The sequence below is a fragment of the Periplaneta americana genome, chromosome 16 (assembly GCF_040183065.1).
Source record: "Periplaneta americana isolate PAMFEO1 chromosome 16, P.americana_PAMFEO1_priV1, whole genome shotgun sequence".
In the NCBI taxonomy this organism is placed as follows: Eukaryota; Metazoa; Arthropoda; class Insecta; order Blattodea; family Blattidae; genus Periplaneta; species Periplaneta americana.
The window spans coordinates 33,942,492-33,959,831 of record NC_091132.1 but is presented as its reverse complement, the minus strand read 5'-3'; the positions used below and the strand labels follow the sequence as shown (position 1 = coordinate 33,959,831).

Genomic DNA, 17,340 nt, shown 5'->3' with positions numbered 1-17,340 from the left:
ATGTATGTTTTTTTTTTCCTTCTGTATTGTGAGAAGGCCTAATGCTGTATGTTTCTGCATGCTACCACAAGACATCTTTATATTCTTCATCTTATACAGTTTCAGTTGCTAGAAATTGGAACTCGCTTCCGAGTGATGTAAGGGGTTGTTGGACAATAACTTCATTTAGGTCAAAATTATATAAATTCTTACTTAACAAATTAATTGCTGATTAATATTTATTACATATTATAATGAAACTAACATCTGTCCATTCCTATTATTGCCATTAATTTCTCTAAATAGATTTACAAAACCTCTAATGGCAATTACATTAATATTCTCATTATAGAAATATATTTTAGATTTATATATATATATTTTTTTTCTTCCTGTAACATAGTTCTACTGGGTGTTCAGTTCAAAATGTGTCATGGCTTGCTGTATGCCGTCATGTGGTTAGTCGATGAGCCTAGAGAATTCAGTCTTCCTACACTTCCGCAGAGGTGTATAACCAAAGAGGCAGAGAAGTTGCCTAACAAGTACGGCGTTCATTCTGAAGAGTACGTACCGATACGTACGGTAACGCCGGTAGTGGCAGGAATGTGAACTGTTTGGAAATACGTACTGTCGGAATATGGGGAGAGGGTTAAGACGATTACTTACGCATTTGTTGACATTAACTTCGACGGTCAACATGGACACGGAGCATTTGATTTGTGTTGTGGAATGTTACCGTACGCAACCGATGATAACAAATACCCTGCGTACGACTTGCCGGCGCAAAACACAGTTCGAAAGAGGTTATGGTAGCTCACAGACCGTACAGACCGCCATCTGTTGCTACGACGTTCAAGTTATACCGTACACGTTCTCAAGTTCAGATTGAAGAACGCCTTAAATAATAGGCAACTTCTCTAACATATAAGCTGAAACTCGCTTCAAATCGGTGACCCAACAACAGTGACGTCATGACACACTTTGAAATGAACACCCAGTAGTAAGCTTATATTGAATTAATTTTCATCATTTTACTAGGTATCTCAAACCTCAAATTAATTATAATTGATTGAATTAAATTAGCTCATAAATTAAGTTAATACTTTACGTTATAGGTTTATCTAAAGTCGTTAACTTTACCGAAGAATATTGCTGGAGAACCTTTTAAGTGTAGTGTTTAATATTCGTAATTTAAATGTGTATTGTATTGATTAAGGCTGGTTGAGTGGAAGAGAAGGCCTTATGGCCTTAACTCTGCCAGCGAAAATAAAACATTATTACTATTACTATTATTATTATTATTATTATTATTATTATTATTATTATTATTATTATTATTATTATTATTATTGTTATGTTTAATGGCTTAATGAACTGAATTGAATTGAGCATCCAATTCAGACATATCTTCCTCAGGTAAGTTCATACAGATACGTCTTTGCTAAAAGGTGCTCTTATGACTGGTATTAATTTGAACTGATTTTAATTTACAGTGATTGTGATAATGGTGATTAAGGCGGTGATGAATCACCGGCATTTGCCTTTGTGACTGAGGGAAACTATGAAAATCCTCAGTCAGATTGAACGACCACGAGGTTTGAACCCGCAATCTCCTGAATGAGAGTGTAGTACGTTACCACTGAGCCACCATATCGGTAAATTGAATTTTTGCGAAACTTTTAATTTGAAGGTACATGTGAACTTTGTGACACTGATTGTTTTTTGTTTGTTTGTTTTTTTTTTTTTAATCCTGGTTGTCTAGGTGAAATCTATCATTCAACGGGGCAAAGCCTGTATTCCGCACGCCACGCCCAATGATCTCTCTGAAAGTGTTACTTTCAATGAATGTGGCGTGGATACTGACGGAGGACAGCTCTTATTTTGCTGCTGTGTTATCCGCTAGCATTACGATGATATAAAATCTCTTCTGATGCAATAATTCGCACCCGGACCATGCGCACAGCGTGCAATATTTGCCGTACACGTTGCGTGTATCATCGTGTCAGTCTGTTTCCCTCAAACCTCAAGAGGCAGACTTCCCCCCCCTCCCCCTCGACGCTGTTGGACAAAGGAAGGATCTGATCAGTGGGCCGTTAGCTATCTCGCAGTGCGTATTGCAGGGTCAGTTGCCGGCGCGAATCCGCGTGACGCTGTGGCGTGAGTGACATGTTTGCTGCTGCGAGTGTGATAGCAGCCTGCTAGTGTTGCGACTTGGTGTCTAGTTTTAAATTATGGACTTTAAGAGTTATTTTTAACATTGGACGTAAGAGAAAAAAAATACTACAGGTTTGAAATAAAATGTAATGCTGAAAGCAGTTATGTGACAGTGTGCAGAGAGTTCAGTAAACTAACTGAAAGATGAGCAAAACAAGTTGATTTCAAGGTTTAGTGTTATGTATGACTGAACGAAACTGTATTATGTGAAACAACATTATGTGACACAAGTTAAAATCATTTGTAGTTGTGGATATAAGGATACACGTCGTAAATTAAACTATAAAACAGTATTTATTTTCATATTTAGAACACATTCATGTTATCTATCAATGTTGATTACAAATTTCAAGTTTTATGTTACGTGAATCTGAAGGAAACAAAATTAAAATGAATATTTCACCATTTAACATTATTTTGAAAAATGAAGTATTGTTACGCGTTATAAAAGAAATGTTGTTCTATGCTATGGCTTTTTGGAACAGTGACAGTGCGTTACGTCTTTTACGTGGACCCTTATGTGTGTAACATATCGTACTGTATTTATATTGTTGTTTGTGTGTACTTAACGATCAGTGATGATGAACTTCTTGCTAAATTATTACCATTTTAAACTCAATTTGTGAACCTAACTTTTTTGGATTCTGAAACATTCGACGATGTTTCGAAAGACTTAATAGTGCTGAGCAATGACCTCTGAGACTCCGTTGAATTCGACCAGCAGCTGGGTCAGTGCTATAGCCCCCGAGTTGCCGTCGAATTCGACCAACAGCACTGTGAGTGACATGGCGCCCAACATCCCCTACATGGTGTGCGAGGTACTGGTGGCAGTGTTCGCCGTTGTCGGCAACGCCCTCGTCATTCTCGTCTTCTACCGCGAGCGTCGTCTGAGACGTCGGACCAATTACTACATCGTCTCGTTAGCCATAGCGGATCTTCTGGTGGGGATGCTGGGCATCCCCTTCGCCATCCTCGCAAGCATGGGTCTCCCGAGGAACCTGTACGCTTGCTTGTTCACCGTGTCCCTTCTAGTCGTTCTCTGCACCATATCTATATTCTGCCTAGTCGCAGTCTCTGTGGACCGCTATTGGGCCATACTGCACCCCATGGGATATTCCAGGAACGTCCGCACTAAGACTGCAATCGGTGAGTAATCATCACTCCAGTAGTAATTAGCGCTTGCCTGTACCTGTATGTGTGATGAATCTTGTTTCAGTTTTGCTTCTATGAAAGAACTGCAGGTAGTGGAGGGGAGGGGCAGGCCTACGAGCACTGGCCTCATATATCGGCTAGAAGTGGCTGTTAAATTTTGCCTATCATTAAAATATAGATTTTTGATGTAGGGTAAACTAGGGTCTGTTGGACAGTCGGGCATGTTGGACACTCTGTACTTTAACGTGTTACCTCGCCACTTGTGAGCACCACATTCTGCTAGAAGTCAATGACGGAACTACTTCCGTCATTGACTTCTAGCAGAATGTGGTGCTCACAAGTGGCGAGGTAACACGTTAAAGTACAGAGTGTCCAACATGCCCGACTGTCCAACAGACCCTAGTTTACCCTATACCTACGTATTTCTCCTCACTTATAGGCTATACTGTATGCCGGGTACGTAACTTGGGAATTGACCATCACATAAAAGTATAATCCTTTATCGTCGCTACATGAGGAATAAAAGAACAAAGGGAAGACATAGAGAACAAGGGAAGATAAGGAGAACAAGGGGAAGACAAGGAGAACAAGGGGAAGACAAGGAAAACAAGGGGAAGGCAAAGAGAACAAGGGGAAGACAAGGAGAACAAGGGAAAGACAAGGAGAACAAGGGGAAGGCAAAGAGAACAAGGGGAAGACAAGGAGAACAAGGGAAAGATAAGGAGAACAAGGGGAAGACATGGAGAACAAAATAAATACAAGTAAAACAAAGAGAATAAGGAGAAAGGCAAGGCAAACAAGGAGGAAGACAAGAAGAACAGGAGAAAGATATAGAGAACAAGGAGAATATAAGAAGAACATGGGAAACATGCGGAAGATAAAGAGAACAAGGGGAAGACAAGGAGAACAAGGGGAATACAAGGAGGACAAGGGGAAGACAAGGAAAACAAGGGGACGACAAAGAGAACAAGGGGAACAAAAGGAGAACAAGGGAAAGACAAGGAGAACAAGGGGAAGACATGGAGAACAAAATAAATACCAGTAAAACAAAGAGAATACACGGAGAATAAGGAGAAAGGCAAGGCAAACAAGGGGGAAGACAAGAAGAACAGGAGAAAGATATAGATAACAAGGAGAAGATAAGAAGAACATGGGGAACAGATGGAGAACAAGGGAAGACGCGGAGAACGAGGGAAGATAAGGAGAAAAGGGGGAAGACAATGAGAACAAGGAGAAGTCATAGACAACAAGGGGAAGACAAGGAGAACAAGGGGAAGACATGGAAAACAAAAGAAATGTAAAACAAGGCGAAGACATGGAGAACAAGGGGAAAATGAGAATAAAGAGAAGACGAGGACAATTCAAGGGAATACAAGTGAAACAAGGGAAATAAGAGAGGTCGAAGAGATTTTAAGGAGAACAAGATGAATAGAAGGAGAGCAAGGGTATTACTAGGAAATCAAATGGAATACAGGGAGAACAAAGGGAATATATCGTGCCCTCAGGATCGATCGGGCTTTATTTTATTAAAGTCACCTCAGAGCCAATTGGCTAGTATTCTAATTTAAGATTTTTTTCCCGATACAATTTTTTCCCACATTCAAATTATTCAAATTTTTATCAATTTTCCCAAAACAATTATTCACATCACATTTTTCTTAATATCACCTAGCAACATTACTTAAGAAAATGGGCAGAGAGTGAAAAAATTCCCCGACACCAGACCACAGAGTGTGTGGAAGCACACAGTTTTAGTATAGATAGGCCTATCTAGGTTTGCAGAATATGCGCAGCATGACATCCTCACGTTCCTCAGAAGTGTTGGATGCAATTTACATTTTTGAATGACTGTTGAAATTATTAATACGATTTTAGTAATGTTAACAAAGGCGAATATGTTCTTGTTGATGACAGATGTAAAAATTAAATCATTGCGAAAATTTATGATTAGGAAAAAAATATTTTGAATATTTATATTGATTGGGAAAAAAGTCTTTGGAACTTTTATTACATTATTGATAAAATAATAAATTGGAAATAATAACTTTTGCGAAAAAAAAAATATTTTGGATATTGGTATTGATTGGAAAAAAAGTCCTTGGAACTTTCATTTTTTTGGAAAAGTGTACCCCAATCAATATTCCTACTAAAATTATTTAAAACATTGTAGATAATGTTCATGTGACATTCGGAAATAAATACCAAAATAAATCATTCAGAAATATCGATATTTGTGGAAATTATCAGGGATATGGCATTTAAATACATAAAATGAGTTACCATTTTGTATTGCCAATTACCCGTAATGGTAACAATCTTACCAAATCTGAAAATAGAATAGAATAATTGCAGAAATAGCGTATATTGAGCATATACAATTTCAAGGTTACATAGTTATTCATTATTGAGAAAAAGAAATATTGAGTTTCATCAATTTTTCAGTATGTATAGCTGTATGTTCCTCCTTAAAACAGAGCACAGAGCAAAGCTGTAAATAATTTCCTTTCTATAATTTAAGTCGGTAAAATGTAGAGTAGGCTATATTCGCAACAGAAAATGTTGGGTTTGAACAAAGTCACCAATCTGATATACCGTATATGAAGGGCTCAGAATCATAGTGAGCCAACTCCATTTACTAAAACCGTAGAAAACAAGGGTTAAATGAAGTTATTACCATAATTCAATGGAAACATATAGCAAGTAATATAAAGTATACACATTCAAACTAAATGATATGTCAATCTTCATTAAACTATGACATTCACTTAACTTTAACCCTTGCTTTCTCCGTTTTTAATAAATGGCGCTTGGCCCACTATGGCTCTGAACCCTTCATATGTGAAAATATAAGGATCATCCGATACTGGCAGGATGACCGATAATATAGATCGGAGTAATAATAGTATTCATAATAAACAGTGCGTTATCTATTACACGTACTTTCTCATAGTTATTTTCTGTAGCAACCATTAAATATTCATTTTACTGATATTTAATTACGCCTAATTGAGTTAATAATTTCTAATTAATTTCATACTTGTGAACAAACGTACCTATACTTATTTGTTTAACACTTAAACACTCTAGTTTTTTTAAGCATTAAATTAAAAAGAGGATTTTAAAATAAAAATTAAAATAAATAATATTACCGTTGGGGGACACTTTTCCCAAAAAAATTTTCCCAAACATTTTATTTCCCAACTACAATGAATTCCCATATCAAATTATTCCAATTTCTATCTCCCAATCCACTTTTCCCAATTTTTTTCCCCGATACAATTTTTTCCTACATTCAAGTTATTCCAATTTTTATCAATTTTCCCAAAACAATTACTCACATTGTTCTTAATATCAACTAGGAACATTACTTTAGAAATTGGGCAGAGAGTGAAAAAATTCCCCGATACCAGACTACAGAGTGTGGAAGCACACATTTTTAGTGTAGTATCTAGGTTTGTAGAATTTGTGCAGAATGACATCCCACATTCGGCTCCGTAACCCAGAGAAGTAGTTATGGACATATATGATCCCATATTCACTGAAATGAAATGTTCTCCATACTCGCAGTATGATATTTCTTGCAATAACTAACACACATCGAACTTGTAGAGAAGTAATGACAAATTGAAGACGTGAATTCCAAACTGGCTTGAGTCAAAGTGACAAGTTATGAACAAAATGACAAAAATAAATTTGACCTCTTAGTGCCTGCATTTATTTTTTTTCAAACAGATCAAGTCAAGACTTAGGAGAATCTGTTAAATAAACTTACACATTTACATATGGGCTTGAAAAGGATAAATTAAAACGAGAATAAAACAAGTTCAAATCTTAAAAAATGACTTAGGACACTTTGAAATCCACCTCTTCAAATTGAAACAGCTCACGAATTTTATGGACTCGCGTCAGTGTTTTCACAAATACTTTCGCCACATTTTACACAAGTCTGTCATTGTCTGGATAATGTACTGTAACTTTTTAAACTAGACAACAATGTAACTTTATTATCTCAACAATAGGATTTGCTCTCCACACAGTAACACAGTATTCGTTAGTGCACTCCACCGACGACAATGACAATTTACTTGGACTATTACGAACAACAATGAACTGTTAATCTTAACTAATATTTACGAAGCACTATTTACAAATCAGAACTGTCAGTTCTCAGTTCACAGTTCTTCTAGCTCAGTCACTCAAGTTCACAGTATCTCGAACCACAGACCTTCAGAGACAGTCCACTGTACTCGAACTCAGGTCCCTCCAACTGCGGTTCACTGCACTCGAACTCAGGCCTTCGGATGCTGACACAGTTGCGGACGCACACTCAAGTCGAACTCCGGTACACAAGACTGGCTGGCTTGCTCTGTTCACTGGCTTACTCACTGAATGACTGAATAAACTGAAAACTGCTCAAGTTCGCTCGCGTTTCTTCTTTTATAGCTAAACCATAGTTACGAGAAATTTCTACGGGTGTCCTCTCGAATTATCTGGATATCTCTACTTCGACGGACTTCTGGAAGAGTCGGGAGGGTCCGTCCCCCCTTCACTCCTCACGTAGCAGTTGCGCGCGCAACCTCCCCTCGTCGCGTTGACGTAATACACCCCCTCTGCCCTTCAGCATGCATATGCTCCCCGTACCAGCGTTTCGTCTGCCGCGCGCCCTGTCGGACGCGTGTTCAAACCCCGTTGCAGCTGTCACAGTACTCTTACAGTTTATACAGCAGGATGTACAATATAAATAAAGTGAATTAATTTTGGATAAAGCATTTTTCAGCGCAGCCGCAACTTTTACTGTATACAGAGAGTAGCATCACTACAAATACAAAATATAATGTTGCCATGCGTTAGTCATGCTGTGTTCCATCTGGTCGTAACTGAGATAAGGAATCATTGAAGAGTCTGGCAATAACAGTGATAACTCCATGAACTATTTGTATATTTATTGCGTGTGATTGCTTCATACGTTCATTGCACCTACTACAGCTCCAACAGTGTCTACAGTTCCGTAGTTTGACCAGTGGGGATTCCAAAAATATATATTTTGGGTGAGTCAGTTGAAAATTAAAGTATTGTTGAACTTTCTATCATGCATATACAGTAGAACTCTGTTATAACGACATCCAAGGGACCTTAAAAATTATGTTGTTATAAACGAATGTCGTAGTAACCGAGTTTCATATTATCAGTCTAGTGAGGTGGAAAATGAAAAATAACAAACTTAATTAGGCTTATTTTAGATTTATGTATTCACTTTTAAGCATACCATGAACGTAATAAAATACACGTACAATTATAAATGCAATATTCTGTATTAAAACAGTTTGTTCAATACTCACCAAACTTCTTTACTTAGGAGTCAAGTAATCAGTCATTTTACTCTGTTGTCTCCTATTTTCCCAATACACACTTTCTAAATTACGTTCTATATTCATTATTTCAGTTACAATTTCACTGCTCCTTCCCCAAGCTTCGATCTATTCTGTTCAATTGCAGCAACAATTTTATCCTTGCTCTTCCAAATCGTTTGGACTGTGCAATTAACTAGGCCAAACTCACGACACACGTCAGCTTTTTTAATTCCATTCTCAATTTGAAGAATCACCAACTTTTTCTTCCAACGTTAAAACTTTTCTTTTAGTGGCCATACTGCGCTAAAATGCGTGCACTTAGTGAAAACTACCTGGCCGAAACTGATCGTACGCAAGTGCCGTTAATACGGCATGAATTCGGGCGGGTTAAAGGAAATCTGCCTCCATTTCTGAAGTCTATGACAGAAGGGGACAATAAACAATTCGCCAGACTTCAACAAAATATTTCTTAAAATACTTTGGTTCTTAGACAATCTTATTCCAAACTGAGGTTGAAAAATGACGTTATATGCGAGGTAGACGTATTAAGCAAGGTAGGAAAGCATATGTCTTATGGGGAATTAGTTGGGACCACAGAATATTTGACGTTACAGGCGAGGTGTCGTACAAAACGAGGTCGCTATAACCAAGTTCTACTGTATTTGAAAATTATAAATAAAATAAGAAGTTAGAGAAGAATTTCTTTCTCTTCAGAAATTTTAAAAGATATAATGCTAGCAGAAGAGAAAAGAAAGTAAGCGCCAAAACATGGATTTTTAGGTTGTGGTTGATCATATATAAGATTTTACTCCTATGTTCCTTTTGAAGTTGTTGCCGGGAATAAGAACGTCCGTTTTATAGTGACATTAATTTTGAAGGAAGAAACAACTTCGGAAAAACCCTTACCTCTTGTCTTGTCCATCACAAATATAGTCCGGATCAGCTTACTTAGCCCGGTTTTATAAATATGGTTAATCTAAAGATTATGTTAAACCTAAGTTAAACCTAACCGAATTTAACTCAACGAGCCGTATTACAAAGTCTCGGTTAAGCTAAACCCTAGTGGAATACGATTGGTATTACTGATACTAAAGAAAATAAGACGATCGCAGCTGTTTAGTTATATTATTGATTTAAAATAGCCGACGCTCGTCGAGAATCTCTTTTAAGAAGCATCTTTGTTCTTCGATAATAGGGAGAATATCATAAAAAAAACCCTGTAGAGGATCAATACCGCCTACTTGAGTAGGCTTGTCAGACTTAACCTCAAATAGTTTCTTAACGCTGGCTACCAACGTTATACTCCCAAACAGAATGCAACCAGACTAAACCATCCGCGACTTAACTGCATACAGAATCAACTGACGAAAGAAGTAATAATGTTAGTGTGTGTATTTCATAAGTTTTATAGAATGTTTATGAAACAGAATTCAGTCAAACAAAATTATTTTTATGATCCTAGTAAAATTAGGTAATATTATTAGTGTATTTATAAATCAGACCCTATAGTAAATCTTACTAGCAGACTGTCTGCCACACCCAGTATAAGGCGCAATAAGCTTACATTAGATTTATGGACACTTCCGAAATCTTCCATCGTTTTCAGTATCCTACTACCAGAGGAAAAGAAAGCGCAGCGCAACTAGTAACTGAAGCAGAGGTTCAACAGAATGTTTTTAAAGTAAAAAGGAAGTCGTTTATCTTTTCAAATAATCTTTGAATTCGGACAAACATATTTTTGCACTTTCTCATCTTTTTGTTGCAGTTTTATCCGAGTTTCAATTTTTCGAAATAAGGTTAGGACTATGAAGCCTAATTCTGAAGGGTAGGACTGTCTGCTTCGAAAGCCTGAATCCGTTTTAAAACTCATGTTCATTTATATTTCAAAGTGATGCTCTCTATTTCGAAAAAATTCTTAGTCACCGTGGTCGTTCAGTAATATTGATCACTCACATATCGTCACTCATAAGTTCTTGGAAAACATCTGCAATATCCATGTGCATTGCGGGAACCGCCATCTTGCACTGTTGAGCCTTGAACTGCAGTTTAAACAGCAGAGGACTGCCGATCAAGTTAAACTCAAGTTAACTCAAGATTAACTGGTAGTGGCATTGGTGTAGCGGAACCCAGGTTCGAACCTGAGCAATTCATTTTTTTAAATGTTTTGATAATTTATTTACATTATTTTAGGTACATTATTTTATTTTAACCCGACATAAAGGGGGTTTTACTACATAAATAATATATCCGTAGTACATTGTTACTCCTTTCTTTTAGACATCATCCTGATTGTGCCGTATTTTCAAAATTGTCTCATAATAATCTCTTTCTATTATCTAATATTATTTGAAATATATTAACATTCTATGTATTTTAGCTTAATTCTGCTAGACATTTAATTTCAGTGTTTAATTAATAGTTCATAGTATTTTGTTGTTTAATTCGTAAATAACTCTTGTATACATTCAACTCTCATCTAAATCAAATTGTTGAATTCTTTGTAAGTTCATGCATATACTCTTTTTGCTGGTTGAGTGGAAGAGAAGGCCTTACGGCCTTAACTGTGCCAGCTAAAATAAATCATTATTATTATTATTATTATTATTATTATTATTATTATTTATTTATGCTGTCTCAAACAAAGTTACCATACAATTATGTGAATGTACGTAAGTAAGCTCACTGAAAATAACAGTGTATTAATTCTAAATTATATGTATTTCAAAATATTGTTGTTCATGTCCGAATATGTGTTATTGCTAAATTATATCTGTATTATCATGTTGTGAATGTACAGTAATATGTATGTTAAGTCTACTGGAAAGAACAATCTGTTAATTCTTAAAACAAGTTTCACTCAAAATATTATTCTTCAAGTCCAAAATGATTTATTGCGAGATTATACAGTCCAAAAATAAAAATGACATAATTAATATACAGTATTATGTACGAGTATTTGTAAGACGTCATTTTTCAAGTCATATTTAAGAAACCGGGTATGACATAAGCGGGCGTAAACCGGATAAGGAGTACAAAATTCTCTACTAGGCCTACTATTATATATTTTTTACTTACATATTGGTTCTTTGATACGACCGATAAAGAGGTAAATTTTAACTCACCATGATGCCCTAAGGGGTTCAGACTGGGAACAACTGTCTTTAAACGTCAAGCGAAAGCACATATAGGCAGGAAATCACATTAAATTTTTGTCAGTAAAGCCTTAGATCAATGTAGAACATTGAGTCTATGCTAAACGGATGTAAGGGGACCGAGTGGATGTTTTTGGTCAGCTAAACTACAAGACAAAGCTAATTAAAAATAAAAACAGTGAGGTACATGATGACATATTTTCTTTTCGGTTTCCTGAACTTCAGTTGTCTTGAATTGTGTTAATCTTGGCAGTCGTTTTGGCTAAGAAGGTTATTAATATTCATGTAAGTGACGTTATGTAAAGATTCATCTTTAGGGACAAGGTAAGCTTAGTAAAGACAATAATTCGTTTAGGTTTTCTATAGTTGAGTTGCCGAGGTCTTCTTAAGCCAGAAGCAAAAAGGAAAACCCGGGCAACGCCGGCTGCTTTTAGCTAGTAAGGAAATAAGCAATAGGTACTATATTATTATTATTATTATTATTATTATTATTATTATTATTATTATTATTACAGTATTTCAGTATATGACATTGTGATTTTACTCTCTTCAGTGATATCTTGTTAATAGTTAGCAACACTGAAGAGACGGCCAAATTAGCCTTTTAGGAACTGCTCTTACGTGATTCTCACTATACCACTCTAGTAAACGCCAGGAATCGAAGCCGAGTACTTGTAATGCTAAGTCCACGCTACAGCACTGAGTTACTAGACTGATATTATTTAAAATTATCCCGTTTATATTTAATTGTATACAGCGACGTTAAAATGATTGCACATTTTTAACGTAATTGTTCGTATACTTGTCACTTCGGCAGACAGAAGGAGTAAATGAATTGCTTTGGGCGTGGTTTCCGTTTTGCTGTACTGTTTGAAGGATATATGGAATAATTAAGATTTTTCTGTTGACAGGCCCCCATCCAATCTACCCGCTACACTTGCCAGTGTGCTCTAAACACGATATATTTTTCATACTTGAGTATAATATATTATATCGTGACAAATATTTACGCGACAGGTTTTCAACGGCGGTATTTAAACACTCTTATGCACGGAAGTCCTTGGAAAATTTACCAGGAGAATTTTCGCTTATAAATGGTTTCGGACCTTAGATTTGTGGGGCAATTTTATTGCGATATTGTATTTTTTCTTACGTCTTTCGTATTTCGCAGTGTATTAACGCGTGCGTTGCTATGGAGTTTTTCCCTGCTGAAGCACTTTTTCCTAAAGGTAGGCAAAAAAAAAAAGTTGCGAAAGTGACAAATACTATCTCATTAAACGTCTTAATCTTTATGCAGCAATTCAGTTCTTTTATCTTGAATATTATAGTTTATAATTTATTTTCTAAGAGGGGCGTTTTCACAAAACTCGTTATCTACAAAATCTTATTTTTTTTTTCAAGACAACTCTTTTCTAAAATACACAACTGTAGATACCGAGTTTTGAAAAATCTCTTTTATTTCAATATCATTTTACCGATATACTTACCAACTTTAGCTTAATTCTGATAGCACCATTGGATTCTCCTGAACCAAAAACATAAGGATACGCTAAAACCTCAAAATCGAAAAAAATGTAGATAACGAGTTTTGTGAAAACGCCCCTCTAAATTGAGAACTCAAAACCACTTAAGAGTGTACAGAGGTGAAATTTTGTCATTTTTGGTAAAATACGATCTTCCATTTTTATCATTAAAAGATTGTTTAAGGTCTAAAATAGCTACTATCGCCATCTGACATCTTCTTCTCACTTCTCCCATTCACCATTGATAAGAAACTGTCTTACGAAGGATACACTGGAAAGAATGGTGATAGTGAGACGGTACTTGATAGTAAAATTAAAATTAAGTTGAATATTTCGTTAAGTTTTTTACATTTACGTTGAAAAATAGTTTCATTCATTTGTTTTCCCCTTATGTTTTATTGCTGCTGACTGGATTCGAAACTACTTTTTTTAAAGACATAATTTCAGTCATCCAATGCTGTCGTAATTGAATACGTCACCGTATTAACAGAAAGTGTGAAGTGAACAGATTTCTCGAATGTCAAGAGCATAAACGCTTCACGTTAAAAGTAAAAGTATATCTACTCGCACGAGTACATTGCCATCTTCAGTAAAAACTTCGCTAGCAAATTCCTCACACTTATGCAGAACTAAAAACTGATGATTTCGGCTGCGGAATTTCTCATATATAAAACTGTGCTGTTGTGTGCTGTTACGCAGAAGACAGCGTGACAAGCATAGCAAGCAGATGTAGCAGTATTAGGTGTCAGGGTTCAAGAGAGTCGATACTCCTTCCGAGACTTCAACTTTTAACTTTGTAGAATCAATATAGCCTACAAGAATGTTTTAAATGCAGGGTTTTGGGTGCTTTCGAATTGTTTAGTTGTAGACAATAGTAAAATAAAATAATTTTGCAACAAGTTGTGTCTAATTTTCATTCACTGAACTGTACTCCTGTATGATCAGTGCAGTAGCTCGGTTGAAATTCAAAACTTTGGCTGTATATACAGTATTTCACCATTACTTTATAGTACTCCAAATCCCTTGCCTTGATTAATAATAATAATAATAATAATAATAATAATAATAATGGTTTATTTTAACTGGCAGAGTTAAGGCCATTCAGCCTTCTCTTCCATTCAACCAGTATGATAGAAAATTACTACATTTCTATGAATATAACATAATTAATACAATACTACAATACAATACAATATAATACATAATTAATATAATACAATGATAATTCTTTTTATATTCACAACACCAATAAAATAATTATGTAATAATAATAATAATAATAATAATAATAATAATAATAATAATAATAATAATAATAATAATAATAATGGTTTATTTTAACTGGCAGAGTTAAGGTCATTCGACCTTCTCTTCCATTCAACCAGTGTGATAGAAAATTACTACAGTTCTATGAATATAACATAATTAATACAATACAATACAAAGCAATACAATACTACAATACAATACATAATTAATATAATACAATGACAATTCTTTTTATCTTCATAACACCAATAAAATAATTATGTAATAACAATAATAATAATAATAATAATAATAATAATAATAATAATAATAATAATAATCATCATCATCATAATAATAACAGTCATACCTAAATTAAATTAAATTATTAAACTCTACCACAATTATAACTTCAATTTGACTGCGCCCGTAAGAAATCGTTTAGCCTTTTCTTGAAAGTGGTTATTGTCTGGCAGCCCCTAATCTTTTGAGGTAGAGAATTCCATTCACGGGGGCCTGAGACAGTAAAAGAGGATGAATAGTGGGATGTTCTATGGGCAGGAATTGCTAGGATTTGGCTCTCCTGTGACCTGGTGTTTAGATTGTGATTGGAGGATAAGTAGTTAAACCGGGAATGAAGATAATTTGGAGTAGAGGTGTGGAGAACACGAAACAGAAGAGAGAGCGAATGAAGTGTTCTACGGTTACTAAGTTGCAGCCAGGATAAAGATTTGAACGACGGTGTAATATGGTCAAATTTGTGAGCATTGCTGATGAATCTGACACACATACTGTGCACACGCTGCAGCTTGTTCGAAAGTTCAGTTGTCAAGTCTGTAAGTATTACGTCGCAATAGTCAATAGGGTTTGCACTAAAGTATGTTTTAATTCTCGCGGGAAGAAGTTTCTGAACGGGTTAAGAGAACGCATGGTATAGCACACTCTCTTGGATATTTCTTTTATTTGGCATTCCCAATTTAAATTTTCGTCCAAGAAAATGCCGAGGTTTCTGACGACGGAATGGTACGGAATAGTGGCATTATTTACTGTAATAATTGGGATATGTCTGTTGTTCATTGTGTTCTGTAGTCTCTTATGTTCAATTATTATAGCTTGTCACTTACTAGCATTTAACCTAAGTCCGAACTTATTCGGTATCTAAAAGTAGGTACCTGTCAGAGTATGAGTAACGATTACGGGTTTCAATTCTCGATAATGGGAACCTCCAGCCACGCTAAACGTGCTTTGGAAACCGAAAGTTCGCCGATATTGCCAACGACCTCTCAAGAGGACAGACCAGAATAAGAAATATATGGTTCATATTAAGAGAGGAAATGGACTAAAAGGAACTTCTTTTGCTGTGAGAGGAAATCGAATAAAAGTAGATATTGAGGTTGGGGCTTCACCACTAATAGAAAATTATTTAGTAATAGGCCGGTTACTCACTCTAGACATTTGTAAACTCAGTATCTTCAAAATAGTAGAATGCAATGAAGAAGTGGATATTACGACTCTGATGAAGTGATGGTTATAGACACAATGATGATGATGATGATAATAATAATAACAATAATAATAAATATATAATTTTATTATTAATCAAGCTTTCCAGAAATTAAAGTGGAACGGAGATAAATCTCAACCCACACAGGGAATCGAAACGGATCGCTTTGTTGGAAAGCACACGCGCTATTCATTAAGGAACAGCGATGAACGACGACTTTGCTTTTAAGGCAGTATATTGATTATTAACAAAATCGTTAAATATTGTATAATATATTCATATTTTATTAAATATAATCAAGGGGCTCGCGGTAGCATCTCGATTGAGGCGTAACGCTGAAAGCCGGAAGCTCACTGGTTCGATTCCCGATGGAGTAATTAATATTTTCATTGATCTAATCCATCCAGCCACAGTATGGCTCCTGGGTCTACTCAATACCAGGGGCATTTCCTTGAGAGTAAAGGCGGCGGGAACATAGAACAGACATCCCTACTGTCATTAAATGCCGATTGTAAAGATGGGAGCCTTAACATCTCGCCACCCTCTGGGCCGATTTGGCCTTTCATGGAGTTGACTTTGTCTTTATCTTACTTTATTAAAAATAATCTGTGTAAAAATCTTTAATCCTGCCTAGGACTCGCGTTACGGAATGCGCGCTGGTTCGAATCCTCATGGGGGAAGAAATTTTCTCATGAAATTTCGGCCAATGTATGGGACCGGTGCCCACCCAGCATCGTGATGCACTTGGGGAGCTACGATAGGTAGCGAAATCCGGTTACGCAAACCAGCTATAACGGCTGGGGGGCTCATCGTGCTAACCACACGATACCTCCATTCTGGTTGGATGATCGTCCACCTCTGCTTCGGCATGTGGCCGTGAGGCCAGCAGCCGGCTGGTAGGTCTTGGCCCTTCATGGGCTGTAGCGCCACGGATTATTATTATTATTATTATTATTATTATTATTATTATTATTATTATTATTATTATTATTATTATAAAAATCTTTAAATGGTTATGAGATTATAGTCTTACGCTGTAGAAGACGTTACTAGCATCGATCAGTAGGCCAAAGTATGTAACTTCATTATATTGCTGATTATTACCATATGTAGACCAGCCTGTATGTCGATATGTAGTCCTATTTCGGATTGAAGGTTCATTAATGAGTTATGCGTTCAATTATGTACAGTTCGCTTATTTTCTCTATTGAACACAC

At 36.0% G+C, this 17,340-nt stretch overlaps 1 protein-coding gene across 1 annotated transcript in view; it reads left to right on the top strand.

Annotated features, from left to right (window-relative positions):
• Positions 1–2,054: 2,054 nt before the first annotated feature.
• LOC138691143 (uncharacterized) overlaps positions 2,055–17,340 on the top strand; it is a 179,976-nt gene continuing 164,690 nt past the window's right edge. The window contains exon 1 of the mRNA XM_069812887.1: positions 2,055–3,339. Coding sequence (XP_069668988.1) covers positions 2,883–3,339 — 457 coding nt within the window. The 5' untranslated portion in view covers positions 2,055–2,882. The remainder of the gene's footprint in view (positions 3,340–17,340) is intronic.